Here is a 25,739-nt window from a genome sequence, read left to right as displayed (position 1 = left end):
GGGACCACTCGTGAGGCTTCAGAAGACGACTCAACTTGTCTAACAGACAGTTTCGCTGGCCCTGAATGTAGACAGCTTGAAGGAATATGTTGCGGCGGATGGCCCAATCCCAGAGCCACATTGTCTCCTGGCACAGGGACCTGGACCCCGTGCCCCCCTGTTTGTTGATATAATACATGGCAACCTGATTGTCTGTGCGAACTAGCACCACCCGGTCGCAAAGCAGGTGACAAAAGGCTTTCAGAGCGAGGAAAATCACTCGAAGCTCCAGAAGATTGATGTGACAAAGGCGGTCGGCACGGGACCAAAGACCCTGGGTGCACAGACCATCCAGATGAGCCCTCCCAAGCAGAGGTCAACCAGTCCGTCGTGGGGACCTTTTGCGGAGGAGGAGTATGAAACAGAAAACTTCTGGAAAAATTGGAAGAGAGCATCCACCAATGGAGAGACCTCTTCAACAAAGGAGTCACAATAATGCGTCGAGAGAGAGGATCTCGATCCTGGTTCCATTGGGACGCTAGAGTGCACTAGAGCGTTGAGCCCCTCGCTTCCGGGCTTGGATCTGCAACTGAAGCAGCAACTTGCTTTCTGGTTCCTTGTCATGGCCATGAAGTTGAAGCAGGATCTCCCCCAGCGCACCGCCATTACTTGGAATGCCTCTGTGGACAGAATCCACTCGTCTGGATCCAAAGTCTGTCTGCTCAGGAAACCTGCTTCAATGTGGTCTACTCCCGCCACATGCATTGCCATCAGTACTAGGTAACGACGCGCTGATGAAAAAGACATCGAGCTTCCTGAGCCAGAAGGGTTCATCCCTGGTGAGTGCCAGAGGCTACTGTTGTCACATTATTGGAGAAGACCAGAACCACTTGGCCCACCAGCGTATTCTACAATCTTGTCAGAGCTAGTCGAATAGTTCTGAGCTCCAACCGGCTGATTGACCACTATCACTGAGAGGGTGTCCAACACCCCTGAACAAGTCAATTGCAATGAGCTCCCCAGCCCCGAAGGCTGGCATCTGTCATCACCACGATCCAGAAGGCAAAGTGTAGTGGAACACCTCTGAGGTGCGATTCCAGGAGAAACCACCAGACCACGCTTTCTCAGGCTTCCAGGGTTCTAGGTAGACAGATCTATAAGGCAGATCTGTGCAGAGCCCGGCGAGAGATTAAAGCATATAGCAGAGGACGCATGCACACCCTCGCCCAAGAAATCACATCCAGTATGGCAATCATTGAACCCAGAACCTGAAGAGAATCTCTTGCCGAAGGAGCCGGCCACTCCAGAAGGGAAGAAATCTGGGCACACAATATCTGTCTGCGGGTGACTGGTAGAGACGCTGCCCATTGCTGTGTCAAAAAGAATTCCTAGATATCCAAGCGAATGCATGGGCGTCAGATGATGGTTCTTTTTTTTTTTTTTTTAAGTGGACAATCCAGCCATCCATCCATATAAGGGTGCACACTTGGAGACCCATCTGCAGGTAAGCTGCCACTACTACCATCACCTTGGGGAAGGTCCGGGGCGCTGAAGCCAATCCAAAGGGCAAGAGCAGAACACAGACCACTGCATCCATGCATGCAAAAGAAAAGAACTGTAGAGGAAGATAAACAGCTAGTGAAATACTATAGAGGCAGAGTGAAAAATCCAGAGTGGATTCCTTCTGCAACCATGTGGTTAAAGGGAAATAACCTTACTGTGTACAATCTCACCTATTATACAGGAAATAGCAATTATTTAACACAGCTTCAAGTCATATAAAAATTCTCCATAATTCTTGATATTTTAATATCAAAAAAACAATTACAAAGGCAGACAGAATTTGCACTTCTAACCTTGCGTAGCTCCTGGATGCATCCCACAGCACACCAGTCAAACTCCACACTGCTACCAATGCGGTAAACACCAGAACCAATCACCATGACATGAGGGTCTCGGAAGAGCAGATCATGCTCCATTCCATTGTAGGTCAGGTACAAGTAGTTGGTCTGAGCTGGCCACTCTGCAGCCACTGTATCTATTTGCTTCACCACAGGTAAGATTTTCCAGTCCTGCCTCATCTTCCTCACTGCCAGTTCCGTGCTGAAAGGGGGAGAGAGTGGGACAGAGAGAGGGAGAAAAGAAGAGACGGAACATGACAGATCAAAAGCAGCACACAAAGGGGATATTTTCAAACAGCTCGCATACTTGTAAAATATGTACTTTTAGAAAAACTGTTTTATGTTCATTTTCAAATGGAACATACAAGCATACAGTGCTTGCACTTGCTCTTCAATGCAAACAAGAAAATCGAGTGAATATAGCACATGCATTTGTAAAAATGTGCCATATGAACAGTAGTCTATCTTCTGACTAAAGTACATAGTCTTTGGAAGCTTGCATCTACACTAATTTAATTTGGCACTTCCACTCTACTTTTACTAGCAAAAATCTAGTTCAAGGTAGATTATAACCAATTAAAGATAAAAGAAAAGAAAATCATATCAAAACAAATCTAACAGATAAACAAGCTAAAATACTTTTACAGCTAGGCAGATTGGCAGCCCTGTTCAGCCAAGCTATTTTACTTGAAAAACTGACAGAAAATTGTCCTTTAAAAGAAAGGATGGAAAGGCATGAAAGACCGATGTTTAACAATACTAAGTAACTGAAAAAAAAAAAAAAATTGCATCCAGAAAATAAATAATAGCCATCTGTACATACGGTTCTGACAAATGCCATAAGAAATATATTCCAGAGTAACTCAAAACTGGGCTGGAATCCGTGTGTTAGTTCATCAGTGCATTGACACACATCTGTGCACCTTTGTTATATTACTTGTCACTTGTGTGTTTTGTCTACTATCCTATTTAACAACGTTTCATTTCTTTTTCTGTTTATTTAGGAAATTTTATGTGCATTCATAAACCACTTTGATACGAGTTGTGAAAAGTAGTACAGTAGTGACTAATAAACTAAACTATTTATATGGAGAAAACTCTTCTTGGAATCATATTAGAAAAAGAACACATGCATTAAGTGCGAATGCTTATTGGTGTTTACACACAAAGCTACTCCTCTCTCATGCCCTGATGTTCAAAAGTCTGCCGTGCAAACAGCTCTTTTAGGATTGTCAGAAAGTGAGGAAAAATATCAAGACATGTAGGAATTATTATGATGACATGGATTTAGGAACTAGGTTAAGCAATTTTCAAGGGCATGGGCGGGTGGAAGATAAAAGGTTCTCATTATCTCTGAGAACACAGAGAACATAATCAACAGGAAAGGAGCAGAAGTGGGTTGTTTGATTAGTTACCTCTGCACTGCTTGGGCAATTTGTTTATCTGAAAAACCCAGTTGTTTAGCCTTCAGCAGCACCTCCGAGGGCATTTTGGTTCCATCTTCACGGTATGTTTCCAGTATCATAACATGGTCTGTGATGTTTTTCATCTTATGTAGAAACCAGCGGTCTATCTTGGTGAGCTCATACAAGTGATCAATGGTGTATCCGGCCTTAAGGGCTGCAGCCAGCACAAAGATCCTTTTATCAGTGGGAGTCTCCAGCTCCTGTAGAAACAGACTTAGTAAGCAGAAGGTTCCAAAACAAAAACAGTGCAGAGCTCACATGAAATGATAACTTTCTACATAGTTCTCTCTCCAAGGCACTCTCCTAGTTTTAATAAGCTGAAAATGCCAGGGAATCTAGAAAATTTGATCGTGTCACTCCCCTCCTTAAATCTGCTCACTGGCTACAACTCACACATAGAACATAAAAGATTCTCATCAGTTTTCAAAATACAATGCACAGGCCTGCTATTTTTATCTTGCTCATTGATACCCTACCGCCTTGACCAACATTTAGTAGTCTCTTCCTTTAGACAAATTAGGTATGATACCACTCACCAATTCATCTTCTCTGTCATGGGGCCCATCCTCCAGAACTCTATGCCCCATCATCAACGCACTCAAACCTCACTAGATAAGTTTAAATCCAAAGTCAGCATCTTTTTATTTGATACCTTTAACTAAACCATTCATAGCTTTCATTTCCTTTAATATGAATTTTTAGCAATGTCTCCCAGCATGCCTGTGAGCTACAGCCTCGAACATCTCTATCCTTCTCTTTCATTACTATCTTTCTCTTTCCTATGCATATTGCAATTCTCCCACCACCACCACCTTCCATTCCCTTTTTATTTCCTTTCCTTACTTGTTATCATACTAGTAATGTAAACTGCTCAGATAATTTTTTAATGGGCAGTATAACAAACAAAAACTTGGAAGACAATGAATCTCAGTATTAATCAATATTAAACAGGACATTACTTGTTGCTCTATGCATCTCCTCCTTTTGTTTTAATATTACAAACAGAGCAACACAAGACGATTTGCATGTTAAAATCTGCCATTTTACTTAATATATAAACCATTCTGTTGTACTGCTTGAAGGATTACATTACATTAATGATTTCTATTCTGCCATTACTTTGCGATTCAAGGTGGATTACATATGAGTTGTCAGGACATTTAGGAGTACATTAGGAGTTGTCTGGACGTTTTCAGAGGTGCTAAAGGGTGAAGTGGATTGCAAATGGGGCTTGAGATGGATCTTGCTGTGTTAGTTTGTCTTTATGGAGTTTTTGAATAGCAGAGTTTATTATTTCTTTTATGAAGGTTTTGTAGTCTGCAGTCGATATCAGTACGTTGGAGAGTTGGTCTAGTTTTGCTGCTTGGGTGGCTAGGAGGGCATCGTATATTTTTTTACGTTTGACGTTTTTGATTGGAGGGTATGTGAATGGTGCGTGGGTTCTCCTATGTCTGGTTGTGGTGGTTTGAATTAGTCGGTTGTTCCAGTAGGCTGGGCTGTCTCCATTTATGGCTTTGAATAGTAAGGCAGTAGAATTTGAAAAGTATTCTTGCTTGTATTGGGAGTCAGTGTGAGTCGAGGTATGCCACTATAATGTGGTCGTATTTCCTCAGTGAGTAGATAAGTCTTAGAGCTGTGTTTTGTACTGTTTGTAGTTGTTTTATCATGGTTACGGGGCAGGGGAGATAGAGGATGTTGCAGTAGTCTAATAGACCAAGGACTAGGGATTGGACCACTAGCTGGAATTGTTTTCTGTCGAAGAATTTTCGAACTTGTCTTAGGTTTCTCATGACTGCGAATGATTTTTGTATTGTTTTGTTGATTTGTGGTTGCATGGTACAGCCTCTGTCTATCAGCATTCCCAGAAGTTTTAGAGTGGATTGAATGGGGTATGTGATAGAGTTTATTACTAGGTTTGTTATGGTTGGGGGTTTTTTCTATTTTCGAGGAGGATGAATTTTGTTTTGTCAGGATTTAGTTTCAGTTTGTGTTCATTCATCCATGTTGCTACTGTTTCTAGTGTTCTGTGCATCATGTCTGTCATGGAGGGCTGGTTGGTCAAAAGGAAGGAGGATGGTAATGTCGTCTGCGTAGCTGTAGGAGGTCAGGTCTAGTTTGTCTATGTAGGTGGCGAGGAAAGCACTGTATAGGTTGAAGAGTGTGGGGGATAGATGTGATCCTTGGGGTACGCCACAGGGATTGGACCATGGTTCTGATTTTTCATTGTCTGTGATTTGTAGTAGGATATCATGTTCAACCAGATCAAAAGCTGCGGTGAGATCTAGTTGAATAATTACCATTTTTTTGCCTGTGCTGAGGTGTAACAAATGTATGGAATAAATAAACAAACCCAATTTGGCTGCAATCTCCCTCAGCTATTACCATATCCTCTCTACCTGGCACTAACCTCCCACCTCTGTTAATCAGTGCAATGCATACACTTCCTGATCTTCTGCTCAGAACCATCAAAGCACTACAAGTCATCAGATTAGAAGAGCATTTGTAGAGCCATTAAGGACTTGTCAGAGAAGTCTGTAGTAGAGAGGAAAACTGTACAGAGATTCCAGAGAAGTAAAAAAAAAAAATAAAAAATACCCAGGTCCGGTGAAAATTCATACCGTGAGCACAGGACCCTGCTGAGGCACTTGCACTGCTCCAAAACAGTCCCCAGACTCAGAATGCAGGCGTTTGGCACCAAACTCCAGAAAGGCCTCTGGGTGAGATAGTTCCTCAAAATTGCAGATCCAGACCAGCTCCCCAGCACTGAAGGACTTGAAGAAGGCAAAGCCTGAAGCTCCTGTCCCCTCTCCCAGTGTGCTGTGGTACGTGGAATACGGTTAAAGATCCAGCACCAATTTGGCACAATCAAGGCACAAATTCGACAGATTAGGGGCTGGGGAGTCCAATCCCAAAAGATTTTTAATCAAATCAAGGGATTTGGAGGCAGAAATAAAACTTTGAAAAAAAAAGACTGAATAAAATTCAAGATGGCCACCACCAGCGAATGCATGACAAAAAACGGTAAACATAAACAAAATCCAAAAATAAACCATAGCGATTTGGGGAGGTGGAGGATCTGAACCCTATCCTCAGAAAATGTGAAAAATGGGTTTTAACCTGTTTTACAAACCACCCCCGAAGTTCCCATGGAAATAATGGATGTTTCACACAACAGCTGAATTGAGAAAAGGATTTTCTGCCTCAGAGCAGCTCCAAATTGACCAGACTTGAAGATCTTCGGGCTGCCAGTTGGCCGGATACCGATTGTAACCTCCGCCCACCGTATCCTCTCCACATGACCAGGGGGGAGGGGGGTCAGGAAATGCAGCTTCCGCCCTGAAACCTGGGGGATTTTCATTTAGGATACATACAGCCTGTGCTTAAACCGCTGACAAGGTCAGTGGCCAAGCAAACTCCTAGGGGAATGGACCCAAGTGAGAGAATGGTGGCACATGGCAGGCTGGCTCCACAGATCAACCAAAGTTTCTCCATGAAGCAGTAGGACTCGCAGGACTGCGTCCTTTTCTCTAACAGATCCATAAAAAGGGGTCTCAAGGCATTGAAGCCACCGAAAAAGACCAAACTTTAAGTAAAAAATAAGAAATGAAGCAGAGCAATTCAAAAGACTTCTGCATGGATTGCTTGCAGAACTTGAAACTGTATATGGCTCTAGCTCTCAGTCTAAGTGGGAGGAGCATATGCTCAGAAAAGTGTTGAATTTCTGCAACTCCCATATTGCAGGTTGGCATTGAACACCTAGCGTATGGAATCCGGAAGGGACATAACTGAATGGATGTTGTGGTGGAGAGAGAAGGGTGGGATAGATGGAAAAGAATGCAAGAGGGAGCAATGTGGAACATGGTGTTGGAGGGAGGGGAGGAAGAGATTCAGAATGGCATTGGAGAAGGTTGATAGGAGAAATGTTGGTCATAGTGCTGGTGGGGAGGGACAAAGATGCTGTACAGAAGCCAGGGATGAGAAGGTGAGAAATGTTGTACTTGGCAGTAAAGGGGATGGGAGAGATGTGTTTTGGATCCCCCCCTCTCTCTCCTCTTTCACACTCCCTTTGCAGCAAGGGAGGGAATGAGAAAGATGGTGAACAGTGAGAGGGAGTCATGTTGTAAATGGGGGTGGAAGAGCAAGAGGAAGAAATGCAGAAGATAGGAAAGAAGAAAAAAAAAAAAGATACTGGAACCACCTTGATGGAAAAATAAATCTCCAAAGGTAAAAAAAGAATTTATTGTTGAATTACATGCTGACCCTTCCTTTAGTTGATGGGGGATCTCCAAGCACCACCAACTGAAGACCTCCTCCAAAGGTGGCCAGAACTAGAGAATGGCACGGGGATAAATTTGTCCCCATCCCTGCAGGAACTCAATTTTCCCGTCCCATCCCCATGAGTTTTGTCAATGTCCCTGTCCCATTCCTGTAAGCTCTGCCTTAACTGCACAAGCTTCAAACACTTATGAATTTAAAGTGTTTAAGGCTTGTACTGATGAGGATGGAACTTTCAGAAATGGGGCAGGGACAGGAAAAGAACTCATGGGGAACGGGATGGGAAAATGAGTTCCCGCAGGGACAGGGAAAAATTTGTCCCTGTGTCATTCTCTAGCCCTCAAGCATAGCAGTCACTGGCAGCATCCTTGAGCCACTGAGGTGCCATCATCTGTGATTTAGCAATGCTGCTGCTACCTGCCAAGCTTGGTAAAAAGGATTTTTGGCCTCCTTCAGAAGACATCTTCAGCTGACATAACCTGAGGGTCCTCATAAGCTGGAGTATTTATATTTTATATTTATGCCTCTGATCTTCATGGTATGCTGGCACTAAGAATCACCAGCTGCTGCCTGCAGTGCACTAGGTACATTGGATAAACAGGTAGCTTTTAAATTCAGTCAGAGCTGGTACATTTATCAGAAGCAAAATCATTTTAAAAAAAAGCCTATCTCACACCAAGACTACAAGCTTACATGGAAGAAACCTTGTGATTCTGAAACCCTATATAAATCTAAGATAGCAATAAAAAAAGATCTAAAATACTACCACCACTCACCCATCATAACAGCATACTGAGATTATATAACACTAGTTCTGTTCACTCAGACAAGTTCTCTATTTACCATGTCAGATACTGGCTTCACCGTGTGGTCAAACCCCACGCAATTCTCATCCACCATCCTCAGTGCCTTCTGGAAAGCCTCCTCAAAGTTCCGCCCCACAGACATCACTTCACCTAGACATGGAAAAACAAATTTGTGAAACAGATAGGAGGGTGTGTGTGTGTGTATCTTTTAGGTGTCACCACAAAATGTTCTTCATTAAGGTGGTGGATGCATGGAATAGTTTTTCAGGAAAGCAGAGATACTTACCATAACAGGTGTTATCCAGGGTTAGCAGGCAGATATTCTCACACATGTGGGTAATCAAGAAACTGAAAGGGGTTATAGCTGAACTGCTTCAACTAATAGCCACCAAAATAAATGGCTTAGATTAAAGCAAAAATGAAAGCCCAGGTCATCCAAACAATGTCAAAATATACCAATGTGGACTCGGGCTAAAACAACATTAACCTATGTTCTTGTTGCTAAAGGAAAGCCTCAGCCCCACCACTCCACCGCTAGTTATGAAATTCAAATGCGGGAAGAATTATGCAGGAACTCATCATTGGCTGCCAGTAGCGTGTTTTATCAAACTAATTTTTTTGTGTGTATATATCTTAAATGCTTATATAGTCAACGTTTTCAAATATCATGTTTTTAAAGCTTGTACTTAGCTCATTCAATTACAGCCAATATCCAGGAGTGGAACCCGACATGCATGTTTCGCACCATATAATAGTGCTGTGTCAAGGGTCTCCCAGAAACGCTCATGTCATCCGACTCCACTAGTTAAAGGAGTAACTTTAACTAGTGGAGTCGGATGACATGAGCGTTTCTGGGAGACCCTTGACACAGCACTATTATATGGTGCGAAACATGCATGTCGGGTTCCACTCCTGGATATTGGCTGTAATTGAATGAGCTAAGTACAAGCTTTAAAAACATGATATTTGAAAACGTTGACTATATAAGCATTTAAGATATATACACACAAAAAAATTAGTTTGATAAAACACGCTACTGGCAGCCAATGATGAGTTCCTGCATAATTCTTCCCGCATTTGAATTTCATAACTAGCGGTGGAGTGGTGGGGCTGAGGCTTTCCTTTAGCAACAAGAACATAGGTTAATGTTGTTTTAGCCCGAGTCCACATTGGTATATTTCAACTAATAGCCAATCAGTCAATCAAATCGGGCAGGATTCCGGAAGACTGGAAAATGGCGAATATTACGCCGATCTTCAAGAAAGGTTCGAGGGGAGATCTGGGAAATACAGGGCGGTGATTCTGACCTCAGTACTGGGAAGATGGTAGAGGCGCTGATAAAAGATCGCATCGTTGACCACCTTGATGGACACAATTTGATGAGAACCAGCCAGCACGGCTTCAGCAAAGAAGATCTTGCTTGATGAACTTGCTGCACTTTTTCGAGGGAGTTAACAGGCAGATAAACAAAGGTGACCCGGTCGACATTGTATATCTGGATTTTCAGAAGGCGTTTGACAAGGTCCCGCATGAACGACTACTTCAAAAAAATTGCGAGCCATGGGATTGAGGGTGAAATACACACATGGATCAAAAACTGGTTGGCAGATAGAAAGCAAAGAGTGGGGGTAAATGGACAATACTCGGACTGGAAAAGCGTCACCAGTGGAGTGCCACAGGATTCGGTGCTTGGGCCTGTGCTCTTCAATATATTTATAAATGACCTGGAAATTGGAACGACGAGCGAGGTAATTAAATTTGCAGATGATACGAAGTTATTCAGAGTAGTAAAGATGCAGGAGGACTGAGAAGACCTGCAACAGGACATAAACACACTCGAGAAATTGGCTGAGACATGGCAAATGAAGTTTAATGTAGACAAGTGTAAGGTGATGCATGTTGGTAACAAAAATCTTGTACACGAGAGACAACCCAGGAAAGAGACTTGGGAGTACCGGTCGACAAGTCGATGAAGCCATCCGCGCAATGCACGACAGCGGCGAAAAGGGCAAACAGAATGCTTGGAATGATTAAGAAGGGGATCACGAACAGATCAGAGAAGGTTATCATGCCGCAGCCTTCGAGTTGATTGTGCAGACTTGGGGTCAGCTGGTCATGGACCTGATGGCCATGAGCGTCAATGCCAAAGCACGGTTCTTCAGTCGGTGCAGGGATGTTCAGGCCGAGAGGCTTGAATGCTCTAGTGCAGCTATGGCTGACGGTGGCTTCTGTGCATGTTTCCTCCGTGGCCAATGGTGGGCAGAGTTATTCTTTGTATTCCTCAGCATCCCGACCACGTGATCCTTATGGCCCCGGCACCCATGGTACGCTGTGATGGTTTGTCATCTCGTGGCAGATCCTCTTCCATTACCCCTCTCGCCCAACCTTCTGTCTCGGGGTTCCATTCCGATGTTTGATCCGGGTCCCTTTTGTCTTTACACCTTGGCTCTTGAGCAGGAACACCTAGGTAAGAAGGGTTATTCAGATAGTGATCTCAACTCTCTTGGGATTCTGGAGACTTTTCACTTCTAGGGCTTAAGTGCGTGCGTGACATCTCTTTGAAGAGTGGTGTGCTGCATGTGGTGTGGTTCCTCTTCGTTCCTCTTTGCCTAACATCTTGGAGTTCTTGCAGGATGGCCTGGACACTGGCCTGGCCTGGTCTCTCTGGGTTCAGCTTGTGGCCTTGTCCGCTTTTTGTGGGTTGCTGCAGGGTCAGCGCTTGACCTCTCAGCTGGACGTGGTTTGCTTTTTGAGAGCGGCCAAATTGCTTCGGCCTCCGGTGCAGCCTTTGTTCCGTCTTGGGACAAGTTCCTGGAGGAAAAGTCCATAGTCTGTTATTGAGAAAGACATGGACGAAGCCACTGCTTGCCCTGTATCTGTAGCATGGAATATTGCTAATCCTTGGGTTTTGGCCAGGTACTAGTGACCTGGATTGGCCACTATGAGAATGGGCTACTGGACTTGATGGACCATTTGTCTCACCCAGTAAAGTTATTCTTATGTTAATCTGGTCCTCTCCATGCTTGTGCACCCTCCTTTTGAGCCCTTAGGTTCCCGCTCCTTGAAGGACCTTACTTTTAAAGTGGTCTTTTTGGTGGCTATTATTTCTGCGAGATGCGTTTCTGAGTTGCAGGCCTTCTCTTGTAGGCCTCCCTTCATGGAGTTTTCTAGGGAGCATGTGGTGTTGCAGCCTGTTCCTTCTTTTCTGCCAAAGATGGTTTTGCCTTTTCATGTCAGTCGATCCGTAGTCCTCCCGGTGTTGGGAGGCTCTTCGGAGCAGAAGCAGTTGTGCAAGTTGGATGTCTGTCGAGTCCTTTGCTGTTAGGTTCAGCGGACCCATGAATTTCGGAAATCGGATCATCTCTTTGTCCTCTTAGCAGGTCTTCATAAGGGGGATGGTGCTTCCAAGGCTACCATTGCGCGCTGGACTAAGGGGACTATCACTTCCATATATCTTCAGAAGAAATCTGTTCTGGATTTTCTCAAGGCTCATTCCACTCGGGGTCAGGCAGCTTCTTACATAGAAACATAGAAATAGACGGCAGATAAGGGCCACGGCCCATCTAGTCTGCCCACCCCAGTGACCCTCCCCTACCTATCTCTTTGAATAGATCCCACATGTCTATATCATTTGGCCTTAAAATCAGGCATGCTGCTGGCCTCAATGACTTGAAGTGGAAGACTATTCCAGTGATCAACCACCCTTTCAGTGAAAAAAAATTTCCTCGTGTCACCGTGCAGTTTCCCGCCCCTGAGTTTTCGCAGATGTCCCCTTGTTGCCGTGGGACCCTTGAAAAAGAAGATATCTTCTTCCACCTCGATACGGCCCGTGAGATACTTGAACGTCGCGATCATGTCTCCCCTCTTCTTAGGCTGAGTCTTCTCTTGTGCCTCCAGTGGATATCTGTAAAGCAGCAGTTTGGTCTTCTCTGCATTCCTTTGTTTGACATTATCGTTTCCTTTGTTTGCCATTATCGTTTCCTTTGTTTGCCATTATCGTTCAGGCGCGTTGGGACACGGTGTTCGGTGAGTGGGTTCTGGTGTAGGCCCTCTGGGGGTCCCACCCGTGATGGGGACTGCTTTGGTATGTCTTATCAGTAAAGCTTGTACCGGTCTGGAGAGGTTGGCAAAGAAGGAGATAATGTTTAAAGAGTAAGCGAAATGATTCGATCAAACAGGCGATTGACTATTAGGGAAATTTCTGAAGATCTGAATGTCTTTTATGGTTCCGTTCAAAACATTTTAACAGATTTGAACATGAAGAGAGAGTGCGAAATTTGTTCCATGCATTTTGACGGTCGAACAAAAGCAAGGAGAAATTAAGTTCTTACCTGCTAATTTTCTTTCTTTTAGACTCTCCAGACCAGTAGAGGTCCCCACCCTGTCTGTTATTGGTGTGTTGGGGCTGTTGCGCGGGCAGATGACACTTGGTTCCCCCCTGACAATTGACATAGGCCACCGTCATGGCATTGTCCAAGAGAACCTGAACAGACTTGCCCAACAACAAGGTCTGGAAGCTAGCAACACCAGCTGGATGACTCTGGTTTCAAGTTTATTAGGATTTTATATACTGGCCAACAAGGTTATCTAAGTGGTTTTTACAATCAGGTACTCAAACATTTTCCCTATCTGTCCCAGTGGGCTCACAATCTATCTAACGTACCTGGGGCTATGGAGGACCGAGTAACTTGTCCAGGGTTACAAGAGCAGTGTGGAGTTTGAACCCACAACCCCAAGGTGCTGAGGCTTTAGCTCCAATTACTGCGCCACACATACTCCAGATAGGGGTGAACCAGAATGCCCTCCTTGCACAAGACTGCTGCCATGACCACCAAAGGGAAGTGCACAAAACTGATTGTGCCGGCCCAAGATCGCAAAGCACAGGAACCGCTGATGAGAAGCCTGAATCGGAACATGCAAGTAGGCCACCGTCAGATCAAGAGAGGGCAGAAATTTTCCCACCTGAACTGCAAGAATGACTGATCTTAAGGTCTCCATGCGAAAAGACGGAACTCGCAGAGCTCTATTAACCCCTTAAGATCCAAGATGGGCCGAAAGGTCCCTTCTTTTTTGGGCACCACAAAGTAAATGGAGTACTGGCCAGTACCCCACTCTGACGGAGGCACAGGAACAACCGCTTTGAGATCTAGAAATCTGGGAAGCATCTGGTAAAAGGCTCTTTTCTTCTATGCCGCCTGACAAGGAGAAGCAAGAAAGTGATCCAGTAATGAGCGGGAAAACTCCAGCACGTAACCGTCCCAAACCACCTCCAGAACCCACTGATCTCACGTGATCATAGCCCACCCCTGGTAAAAGTCTTGCACTCCCCGGAACCAATGGAGGCGCCAGCAAGGAGTCATTGGGTGGGCCGGGCAGCAGAAGGGCCCGTGGAGGAATCACATACCCCCAACGGGCCCCCTGAAAGGACTGCATGCACTGAAAGAAACGCCCCAGAGGCGAAGAAGGAAGCAGCCCCTCAACCAGGGCAATATCTGCGGAACTCATGCAAAGTTGCAAACGCCCCCGAGCAGTGCCACCCCGGGCAGTTGGATGGGCATGGTCTTCAGGCAGGTGGGACACTTAAGAGTCCATCAAGGTCTGAACCAACTTGTCCAAATTCTCTTCAAACAAAAAGGACCCCTGAAAGAGAAATTTTGTCAATTTAGTCTTAGATGCTGCATCAGCCGCCCAAGCACGAAGCCACAAGGTACAACGCACGGCCACCCCAAGCGACAAGGACTTGGCCGACGTCCGCAACAAATCATACAAGGCATCCGAGAGATAAGAGACAGCCCTCTCAATTTTTGCCACCTCCTGATCCACCAAGGACCAGTCATCAGCCTCATGGTCAAGGACACGCTTGGCCCACCACAACACAGCCTAAGCCACCAGACCACCACATAAGGCCGCCAGGACCCCCTAATGCAGAGACAGCAAAATTCTGCTTAAGAAGGGCCTCCACTTATGCTCCTCAGAGTCCCATAAGGCTGAGCCGCCTTCTACAGGCACCGTATGCCCCTTGGCGATAGCCGAGACCACTGCGTCCAACACTGGTGACTTCAAGGTATCTCGATCCCCTTCTGGGATGGGATACAGACAAGTAATGGAGTGCGCAAAATGAAAAGGCGCCTTCGGTATCTTCCACTGCACCGGGACAATATCCTGAAGCATGGGAAAAGAACGGGATGCAGAATGAATCCCCCGAAGCAGAGGGTCCACCACATGCAGGATCTCCTGCGTCTCCTCCTCAAAGCGCAATACCGAGGAGCTCTGGGAGCTCATCCCACTGAAAAATGCGCACCGGAGATGCATCTTCACTGGTAGACAAAACCCCAAAGGCCCCGCTGCCAGCATCCGTCCCCCTGAGAGGATCCTGGAGGTCTCCCAGAAGGTCCAGGTCTTCATCCACAGAAAACTGCTCCTTAGTAACAAAATCTTCATCCCAAGTCACCAGCGGCGGCTTGGGGGCGGGGGGGGGCGGGCGTGACTGGCGGCTGAGGGGAGCCGAACTGGAGTGGACGTGGAGGGAAATCCCCCCTGGGCGGAAGCAGGACCCCCGGCTGCTTTAAGACAAAAAGAAAATCAGGGAGAAAACCCCCTGGCGGCCCAATGGGACTCACTGCCAAAGCAGAGGACCCACTAGAAACCTGCCTCTCTTTTTCCAATACAGGGGGAAGGTCACCTGAGGCTGCAGACAAAATGGAGGTGCTACCCACCAAAAATGGGGAGGCTCCTGCCGAAAACGACCCCTCCAAGGCCTGTAGCGTCTGGGAAGCCTGAAATGTCCCAGCCGCTATAGAAAGCAAGCCAGCAGCAGCGAAAATGGAGTCTCCAGCAGTAAGGGAATCCTTTTTACTCTGACCGGTGGCGGCTGAGGAAATCACTATATGGGCAGTGAGGAAAACCTGGGCTTCCCTGCTGGTTCACGAAGTACTCTTGAAGGAGAAGCCTGGATGCCGACGAGGTTTCCCCTTCACGGCGGCCTGCACAGCGCTTGCACAGGTCGGCCGCGAGTGCCTCGCATCTGGAGCACAGTGAACACTTTTTCCTGGTGAAAGTGCTCATTGCGCAATACGCAACCTAGCTGAAATAAAAACAATTACACAGCACTGAAGAACCTCTTCAGACCAACACTGCCTCAGGATTTTTTTTTTTTTTTTTTTAACAGAACAGACTCCACTGGCTCTCAAAACTATATGCCTTGCCTGTATTGGTGGCAAGGTGTAATTACAGCTGAGGCACCTCTACAAAATTTGGGGGAGGTGGAGGAAGGGGGGGAGGGACCCAGCATGAGACCCCCAAACAGGGCCTCTCCATACTAAGTCTGGCACCAGAATGGGGACAAGGAGCCCTAAACAAAATCCAACAGCTTTCACAAGGGGAGATGGATACAGCTCACCACCTGCTTGGAGACTGAGAGAAAACTGTTAGATAGAGGGAGGGACAGCTATTAAGTACTATAACCAAAAGTCTGGTCTCAGTCTCCACCTGCTGGTCATGATGAGCTATTACCCATCAGTGAAGCCTGTACCGGTCTGGAGAGGTTGACAAAAAACAGCGTTTCTCAATTTCATTGGAGTTGCACAATCATACCGCTTCAGATTCCAGCTTTTTAAAAAATATCATCACAGGAGATGAAATTTGGATCTATGGTTATGATCCTGAGACCAATGTTCAGAGTTCTCAATGGAAATCACCCAGTTCTCCACGTGTGAAAAAATTGTGTCAATCAAGATCCAACATCAAGGTGATGATTGTGTTTTTTTGGCCTTGATGGAATTGTGCGAGCCAAGTTTGTACCCAGGAACACTATAGTGAACTCTCAATATTATAAAGACTTATTAAAGTGTTTAAGAAATAATGTGCATAGAAAACAACCTGAAAAATGGGCAAATGGTTTCATCCTCCATTGTGACAATGCTCTGTGTCACACATCACTTCTGGTATGGCAATTTCTGTCAAATAAAAACATTACAATGTCCCTTCAGTCAGTTCACTGGATCTGGCACTATTTGACTTCTGGCTCTTTCTCAAAGTCAAAATGACCATGAAGGATAAACGCTTCAAATTGATTCAAGACATTGAGACAGCCACGACAGTGTCAACTAAAGACACTCACAAAAGATGACTTCCAGAACTGCTTCAGAAAGTGGCAATTGGGTTAAGTAAATTTGAAGCAAGGGAGAATATTTTTTCTGTGATCTTGTGTAGTTTATGGAAACTAACCTCCTTTTCTTTACCTTCTCAGCGACTACTTTTGGGAATTAAAGCAGCCTTTTTTCCTCTTACTTACTTTCCTTACAAAATGGTTTGTTGCCATGATGATGGCGTAAGGCAGACTTTTTCGGTATGTATCCCACAAATGACAAGATGAATCTGATTAGGCTGTAGTGGGCTTCGACAGCAACACCAGTAGTCAGAACCTAAGGATAGTGCCAGGCAGACTTCTACTATGTCCCAGAAATGCCAAAAAGACAATGATCAAGTAATTTATCTTACATTCATTGTTGGTTTAGTAATGAATTGATAATGAATATTCCTAAATAGGCAGACTGGATGGACCATTCAAGTCTTTATCTGCTGACATTCCAAGACAAAAGATATGAATGATGTCAAAAGAGGTCTGCTAATTTACAATTTAAAAGCCTTACCAACACTCTTCATGGAGCTTCCAATCTTTGTGCTAACCCGCAGGAATTTACTTAGGTCCCACCGGGGGATCTTCACTACGCAGTAATCCAAGCTGGGCTCAAAGTTTGCTGTGGTGGAGTCAGTAACAGAGTTTCTGAAGTCAGAAGACATGCAGATCAGATTCTAGTTACCATGTCATGTTTTATGAGATTACACATTTCTCAACTCACTGCTCAAAGGATCTAAACTCAAAATAAGACCAATAGCTAAAAGACAAACTATTTAGGGGATGTGCAGGATTCATAGTAACTATATCTAATTCCCACCCCTCCCATAACATATAAACTTGGCTGCAGCACAGCAAACATGATAAAAAGCAAGAGATGTCAAACTTCTTCTGCTGTATAGTTTGCACATTTAGGGGGGAATTCATCAAGGGGCGCTAACAGATTAGTACGTGCTAATTAGGGTTACCATATTTGGGAGGACAAAAAAAAAAAAAAAAGACATATGGCTCTGCCTCCAGCACTCCTTGCCCTGCCTCCCACACAGCCAACAGCTCTCTCTCCCCACAAGAGGAGAAAGAGTGAATGGCTGCTTACTTCCTCTGAGTCTGCCTAAAGAACCAACTGTTCTTTGGAACCACAGGAGGCTGTACATAACCCTGCGGTTCATGAGCAATTGACTCTAAGCTGCTAGGAAGACATGGGAGGAGGAAGCGGCCCAATATGCATCTGCTCACTCTCTCCTCCTCTTGTAGTATGATTTCCCAGGGGAGGAGGAAAGTGTGTAAACAGCGCAGCTTGTGTGCGTGTGACAGTAAGTCTGCCTAGGGTTGTATTCTGGGGAATTATCAGTGCTGTCATTGGCCACAAGGGTGAGCAGACAAATCTCCAAGTACTGGCTCTGAGTCTTTTTTAGCCCAGCATCTTCTCCCTCTTTTTCTCCTCCCCATCCTTGCATCTCTTTCCCTTCTTTCTTCCCTCCTGCACTCTCCCTCATGGTCCAGCATTCTTCCCTCATTCCCATTATCTAGCATCACTCCCTTCTGCTTCTGGATTCCTCATCTTCCTTTTTCTCTGTTCTCCATCTCCTATGTATCTATCCCTTCCTCTCATCCACTTCCATGTCCAACATCTTTCTCTCTGTCGCTCTCTTCCTCCCTCCCTTGTTCCCTGGGTCCAACATATCTCCCTTCCTCCTCTTCCCATATTATCCAATCTCTCTCTCTCTCTCTCTCCACCCCCCATGCCCCATCTCTCTCTTCCTTCTCTTCACCATCTAATCCAATATTTCTCCCTTTCTTCCTGATATACCATCTCTCATTTCCTCCTCTTTACCATCTTATCCAACATTTCTCCCTCTCTCCCCCATGCATTCCTCTCCATCATCTTGTCTAATATATCTTCTTCTCCTCCCCCAATATCCACATTTTATCCCTCTCAATCAGCACTTCTCAATCAGCATCCACCCCACTGCTGTCTCTCCCTGTCTCCCCATCCACTTCTTCACCCCTTGTCAGGAGAGAGGGAAGGTTTCTGGGTTAGTAGCAGGCAGGTTGTGAGAATTGCTGCCGCTGACCCACTGAAGAGAGCACCACAGTAGCCCAAGCTGTTTTCTTTATAACCAATAGAAACCAGGACAAATGGTAGAAAACCACCAAAACGCCTGACAGTTCTGAAAAGGAGGACATGTCCAGGAAAATACAGACATGTGGTAACTCTTGTGCTAAATCAGCACCCTTTCATGAATTCCTCCTAAATATTTGTTTTATAAGATTTTTGATATACTGTCTTTCTGTAGTACAATCAAAGCAATTTACATCTTACATACAGGTAAAGTAGATATTTTCTCTCCAATATTGCTTGAAACTTATGTCAGTATCTTAAAAAGTTTGTTAGCTAAAAAAATAATTTATTTAATATAGGAAAAAAAATATTGTACTCCAAATGACTGTAGATTCACTTGCATCTAAAACAAATGTAAATAGCAATCTGTTTAAAACAGTGATGCTAGGAAAAAAAGTTTTGATCAGTCATCGATGTGTCTAGAATGCCTGCACAGTATGTATCAACAAAAGATTAAGAGATTGGAACTGATTTTACTTTAACAATAGAAACAAATTGCAGAAGTTTTGAAATGAATGTAGGAAATTCTGGGTGGTTCGACAGCTTCATCCTTTCCTGTGACAACAGAATATTCAGACCATGAAGCAGTCAATATTGTTTCTTGGCAACCCACATAGCAGAAATTCTGAAAGTGCAAAATGGTTTTCTGAGTAGGCATTCTCTGGAGTCTGAAGAGTGGCAGCACTTGAAAAATGTATTTATCTTGAGAACAGGGCACTGAGATCATGAAGGAGAAATTAGGTTCTTACCTGCTAATATACTTTCTTTTTGCTTCTCTAGACCAGTAGAGGTTAATCTTTACGAATGGGTATATATCCAATATATTCCCTTCTCTATCCTCATCAGTATATTGAATAGCCAAGCAGAACTAAGAACTGGAAACAGAAATAAGCAATACTCCGAACAGGAGTAACAACTAACATACCCAAATGCTGTTGGAAAATGCAGAGGAGAAATACCATAAGGAAAATGTCCCCACAGCTCACCAGCTAAGCCAGCCGAGCCACAGCCGCTGTTCATCAATTCTCCCCGGCCCTAGAAAAATACTAGAACCCGCAGCAAAAAACAAAACTGCCCACGCAACAGCCCCAACACAACAATAACAGAAAGGGTGGGGACCTCTACTGGTCTGGAGAAGCTAAAAGAAAGTAAATTAGCAGGTAAGAACCTAATTTCTTCTTCTTTAGCACTCTCCAGACCAGTAGAGGTTAATTTTTACAAATGGGACATACCAAAGCATCCCTCTTATGGACGGGACCCCCCGAAGGGCCGACACCAGAACATGTTCACCGAACATTGCGTCCCGACGCACCTATACATCTACCCGATAGTATCTGACAAAGGAATGCAAGGAAGATCAACGCGCAGTCTTACAAATGTCCACTGGAGGCACGAGTGACGACTCAGCCCAAGAAGCCACCTGATCCCAAGTGGAATGAGCCTTGAGAAACTCCGGAACGGGCTTCTGCCTCAGAAGATAAGCGGAAGCAATAGTCTCCTTGATCCAGCACGCAATAGTAGCCTTAGAAGCGCCAGCCCCCCTACGAGGACCTGCCAGAAGGACAAAAAGATGATCTGATTTCCTGATCTCCTGGGTCCGCAGTACATAAGAACGAAGGACCCGACCAACATCCAACTTGCGTAGATGTTTTTGCTCAGAAGAGCCCTCCCGACTACCCAAGACCGGGAGGACCACAGATTGATTGACATGAAAAGGAGAAACTACTTTCGGCAGAAAAGAAGAAACAGGCCTCAAGACAACCCGCTCCCTAGAAAACTCCAAGAAGGGAGCCCTACAAGTGAAAGCATGTAGCTCAGAAACACGCCTAGCGGAAGTAATGGCCACCAAAAAGACCGCCTTCAGAGTAAAGTCCTTCAAAGAGCAGCCACCCAACGGTTCGAAGGGCGGGTGCACCAGAACAGATAGAACCAGATTGAGATCCCAAGATGGAACAGAGGGCCGGCATGGGAGGCCTGATCCACTTGGCCACCCGCCAAAAGCGAATCACATCAGGAATGGCTGTCAAACGCTGACCTTTCACTAACCCACAAAAGGCTGACAAGGCCACAAGCCGAACCTGGAGAGAAGACCAAGCCAGTTCTCTATCCAGGTCATCCTGCAAGAACTCTAGGATGGTAGGCAGGGAAGCACGAAAAGAGACCACTCTCCGCGACTGGCACCACCCCTCAAAGAGACTCCAAACCCACACATAAGCCCGAGAAGTAGAAATCCTCTGGGACCCCAAGAGAGTAGAGATCACCTTATCTGAATACCCCTTCTTACCTAGGTGACCCCTTTCAAGAGCCAAGCCGCAAGCCAGAAGGGAGACGGGTCAAACATGGGAATGGGACCCTGCATCAGAAGGTCGCCCAAAAGAGGAAGAGGATCCGCCACCAGATGCCTCACCAGATCCGCGTACCATGGATGTCGAGGCCAATCCGGAGCCACCAGAACCACCAGACCCAGATGGCAAATAATGCGGAGAAGAACTCTGCCCACTAATGGCCTTGGAGGGAACATGTACAACAGCCCCTCCGTTGGCCATGGTTGAACCAGAGCATCCAGACCCTCAGCCAGACTGTCCCTGCGACGACTGAAGAAGCGGGGCACTTTGGCGTTGCCACTCGTGGCCATCAGGTCCAACAAGGGCTGACCCCTAAGCCTGCACTATCAACTGAAATGCCACTGGGCTGAAACACCACTCTCCGGGAGCTAAGATGTGATGACAGAGGAAGTCTGCCTGAACATTCTCCACCCAGGCTATGTGAGAGGCCGAGAGGTCCAGAAGGTGAGACTCCGCCCAAAGCTTGCACCGAGCCATCTCCTGTGCCACCTGAGCGATCTGTGATGATTGACATAAGCCACCACCGTGGCATTGTCCGACAGAACTCTGACCGACATGCCCATGAAGAGGGAGTGGAAGGCTAACAGCGCCAGACGGACGGCTCTGGTCACAAACACCTTGATCGACCAGGATGCCTCCTCCGTGGACCAGGTCCCCTGAGCTGAGTGACCTAGACACTTAGCCCCCCAACTGAGGAGACTGGCATATGTGAGAAGCACTGTCCACTGCGGTAGATCCAGACTCACCCGCTGAATCCGAGGAGAGGTCTGGAGCCACCAATGAAGACTGCAGCGCGCCAAGCCTCACAGAGGGACAGGGACATCCAAACTGTGCCTCTGGGGCAACCACCTCCGGAGCATACTGAAGAAGATGCATGTGGGCCTGCGCCCATCTCACCACGTCCAGGGAAGCCACTATCGATCCCAAGACTTGGAGAAAATCCTGCACCCAAGGACACCAGCCATAAGGAGGCGAATCAGAGATTGCAATCTGCTTACCTGGGCCTCTGGAAGGAAGACCTTCCCCAACAGAGGTATCTAACAGAACCCCAAGGTACTACAGACGCTGAGCTGGGACCAACCGACTCTTGGAAAGGTTCACCACCCAGCCCAGCGACTGGAGAAACTCCACCCCGCGAGCCGTAACCCGGGTGCTCTCCTGCAACGACTTCGCCTGAATCAACCAGTCATCCAGGTAGAAACACAGAAACATAGAAATGACAGCAGAAAAGGGCCACGGCCCATCCAGTCTGCCCACACCAAGACCCAACCCCTATCTACCTCCATGAAGAGATGCGACATGTCAATCCCACCTTTTCTTAAAATCTGGCACACTGCTGGCCTCAATTACCTGTTGTGGAAGACTATTCCAGCGATCAACCACCCTTTCGGTGAAGAAGTATTTTCTGGTATCACCATGAAATTTGCCACCCTTGATTTTCCACGGATGCCCTCTTGCCGCCGTGGGTCCTTTAAGAAAAAAGAGATCTTCTTCCACCTCGATACGGCCCGTGACATATTTGAACGTCTCGATCATGTCTCCCCTCTCTCTGCGTTCTTCAAGTGAGTATAGCTGCACCAGAATGCCCTCCAACTGCAATGCCGCCGCGACGACCACTATTAACTTGGTGAACGTCCGGGGAGTGTGTCCAGGCTCAAGGGAAGCCCAAAGAACTAATAGTGCTGACCCAAGATCGCAAAGCGAAGAAACTGCTGATGAGAGGCCTGAATAAAAACATGCAAGTAGGCCTCCGCCAGAGTGAGAGAAGTCAGGAACTCCCCCGGCTGAACCACCAGAAGGACAGACTGCAGTGTGTCCATGTGAAAAAAAGGGAATTCTGAGAGCCCTGTTGACCCCTGTTTAAACTGAGGATGGGCCAAAAGGACCCCATAAAGGAAATGGCGTACTTCTGAGGGGACACTTGACAACTGCTTTGAGATCTAGCAAGCGCTGAAGGTTCTGGCGAAAGGCTAGTGTCTCCAATGCCGCCTGACACGGAGAGGCTAGATATGATCTGGTAGAGAGTGGGCAAAATTCCAGAGCATAACCGTCCTGCACCACCACCAGGACCCACCGATCGGACATGATCTCGGCCCACTTGGGAAACAAGTTGCGCAGTCAGGCGCCCACTGGAACCAAAGGGGGCGCCGGCAAAGAGCCATCGTGCAGGATGGGCAGCAGGGGAACCGGAGGGGGGGGGACTCCCAGCCCCCCGACGGGCCCCCTAAAAGGACTGCATGCGTTGAGCCAACCAACACCGGGGAAAAACCGGAAGCCTGGAAAGAAGCAGCCCCACGCCCCAGGCGAAACTTGCAAAATTCCCGCAGACGCCCCTGGGCAGTGCCACCCCGAGACGCCGGACGGGCACGGTCCTCAGGCAGAAGGGGCACCTTAGAGTCCGTCAGAGTCTGAACCAACTTATCTAAGTCCTCTCCAAACAAAAACGACCCCCAAAAGGGAAATTTTTGGAAGTTCAGTTTTGGACGCAGCAACCGCCCACCAAGCGCAAAGCCACCAAAAGCCCCAGACTTAGCCGCACCAAGTCACAAAGAGCATCCGAGAGGAACGAGGCAGTCATCTCAATCTTCACCACCTCCTGATCCACTAAGGACCAGTCATCAGACTCACGATCCAGGACACGCTCAGACCACAAAAACACGGTGCGAGCCACCAGCCCCACACAAATAGCCGCCTGGACCCCCCAAGGCAGAGACATCAAAATTCTGCTTAAGAAGTATCTCTAACGTACACTCCTCAGAGACCCTAAGAGCAGAACCGCCCGCAACACACACGGTATGCCGCTTAGCAATCGCCGAGACCACCGTGTCCACCACTGGTGAAATTAAGGTAACCCTATCCCCCTCCGGGATGGGATACCAACGAGCCAAGGTGCGCACCAACCGAAAATGGCGCCCCCGGCATATTCCACTGCGTCAGCACGAAATCCCAAAAATCCTGACGCACAGGAAAAAAGCGGGAAACAGGACAAATCCCATGAAGCAGAGGGGCCCCCATACGCGGGGTCTCCGGTGGCGCAACTTCAAAAATGCAGCACTGAGGAGACCTGCTAAATCAGGCCTAAAAGCGCATCCCTCTGAATAAAAGGTGCACCACGGACGCATCTGCGCCGGAAGACGGGAAACCCGACCGTCCCCTCTAGAGGATCCTGGAAGCCCGCCAAAGCGGCCAGGTCCTCATCTACGCCAGCAGGCTCCTCTGACCTCCAATTCGCAATCCAAGCCCCCCACAGGCGCTTGGATGAGGGAGGAGGAAGAGGGGACGCCAAGTGAAAAGAGGGAGGCAAAGCCACAGGGGGCACGGAGGGGGACCCCCCCAAAACCCCCCAGGTGCACGTGGGACCCCCAATTGTCTGCACAAAGAAAGAAATTAAATCGGGGCAAAAAAACCCCGGGGGTCCCAAGCGACTCCCTGCCCCAGCAGGGGTCCCTGTTGAAACCTGCTTGCAATACAGGGGGAAGGTCATCTGGGGTTGCAGACAAAATGGAGGGGTCTGTCAAAATGGCGAAGATCCAGCCAAAAATAACCCCTCCAGGGCCTGTAACAGCTGGGAAACCTAAACTGTCCCAGACGCTAAAGCAGGCAAAGCCAGCATCAGCTGTTGAAAAATCAGCTGAGAGGGAATCATTTTTCCCCTACCGTCGGCGGTTCGGGGAATCCCTCTGGAGGCAGTGAAAGCAGACCGGGCTGCCTCACTGCCTTCAGCCGGCTCACAAGGCACTAAGGCTGGGAAGCTCTGGATGCCTACAGCTGCTGCCGACAGAGCTCCATGACCACACCGGCTCAAACCGCTGAGTTCAGGCCGGCTGCGAGTGCCTCGCGGCTGGACCAAATTGTGTCCCACTCCCCCAGAAAAGGGTACAATTGCTCCATATGCGATCTAGCTAGAAGAAAAAGTGCCGGTTAGTGCAAAAATACAGTAAATTGACAGGGAAGCAACCCTGCAGACCGGCACTAACTCAGGATTTTTATTTTTTTTACAGAACAGAGTCCACAGGCTCTCGAAGCAGTAGGCCTTGAGGAGAGGTGGGGAGGTGGAGGAAGTGGGGGGAGGGACTCTGCTCGAGACCCGCCAGGTTTGACACCCCCGAGGTCGGACGGACCCCCAAACAAGGCCTGCCCAAGCTCTGTCCAGCCAAAAACAGGGACTAGAAACCCCCTAAACAAATTTCAACAGCCCTACCAAGGGATATGGGTACAGCTCACTCAACACCTGCTGGAGACTGAAAGAAGACTGATGAGAATAGAGAAGGGAATATATTATTTACCACAGTTTTGTTTTCAGTCTCCACCTGCTGGTCATGATTGGATATATACCCATTCGTAAAAATTAACCTCTACTGGTCTAGAGAGTGCTAAAGAATATGATTGCTACCAAGTGCAATTCATTAAGATTTATTCTAAGATTGCAGCAAAGAGTAGCCGCAATGGGCCGAGAATTTAGCCTTCATTGCCTCAGGTACAAAAAGCAGACTGTAAGGAGCAGTACCCGTATAAAATAAAATGTAAACTACTTTGTACCGCAGAAAAGCAGTATATCAAATTCATGACCCTTTACCCTTTAACACACACACACACACACGATTCTTACTGTCACTATTAGATAAGCCCAGAACCAACAGATTATGATTGTCAACCAGATGTGAGACACAGCCAATCAAATTTGAGGCACCAAGGTACATAAGGCACC

General features: G+C 46.8%; 1 protein-coding gene across 3 annotated transcripts in view; it reads right to left on the bottom strand.

The window, feature by feature from the left end:
• The window catches only part of CAD (carbamoyl-phosphate synthetase 2, aspartate transcarbamylase, and dihydroorotase), a 408,216-nt gene that overhangs the window by 249,862 nt on the left and 132,615 nt on the right, over positions 1-25,739 (bottom strand). For all 3 annotated transcript variants that reach the window (XM_033937498.1, XM_033937499.1, XM_033937500.1), the window contains exons 15-18: positions 17,079-17,212; positions 8,465-8,577; positions 3,296-3,546; positions 1,836-2,082 (exon numbers count right to left, since the gene is read on the bottom strand). In XM_033937498.1, the coding sequence (XP_033793389.1) occupies positions 1,836-2,082; positions 3,296-3,546; positions 8,465-8,577; positions 17,079-17,212 (745 nt within the window). The remainder of the gene's footprint in view (positions 1-1,835; positions 2,083-3,295; positions 3,547-8,464; positions 8,578-17,078; positions 17,213-25,739) is intronic.

The sequence above is a fragment of the Geotrypetes seraphini genome, chromosome 3 (assembly GCF_902459505.1).
Source record: "Geotrypetes seraphini chromosome 3, aGeoSer1.1, whole genome shotgun sequence".
Classification (NCBI taxonomy): domain Eukaryota; kingdom Metazoa; phylum Chordata; class Amphibia; order Gymnophiona; family Dermophiidae; genus Geotrypetes; species Geotrypetes seraphini.
The sequence above is the reverse complement of the archived record's forward strand: the minus strand, read 5'-3'. Positions and strand labels throughout refer to the sequence as shown.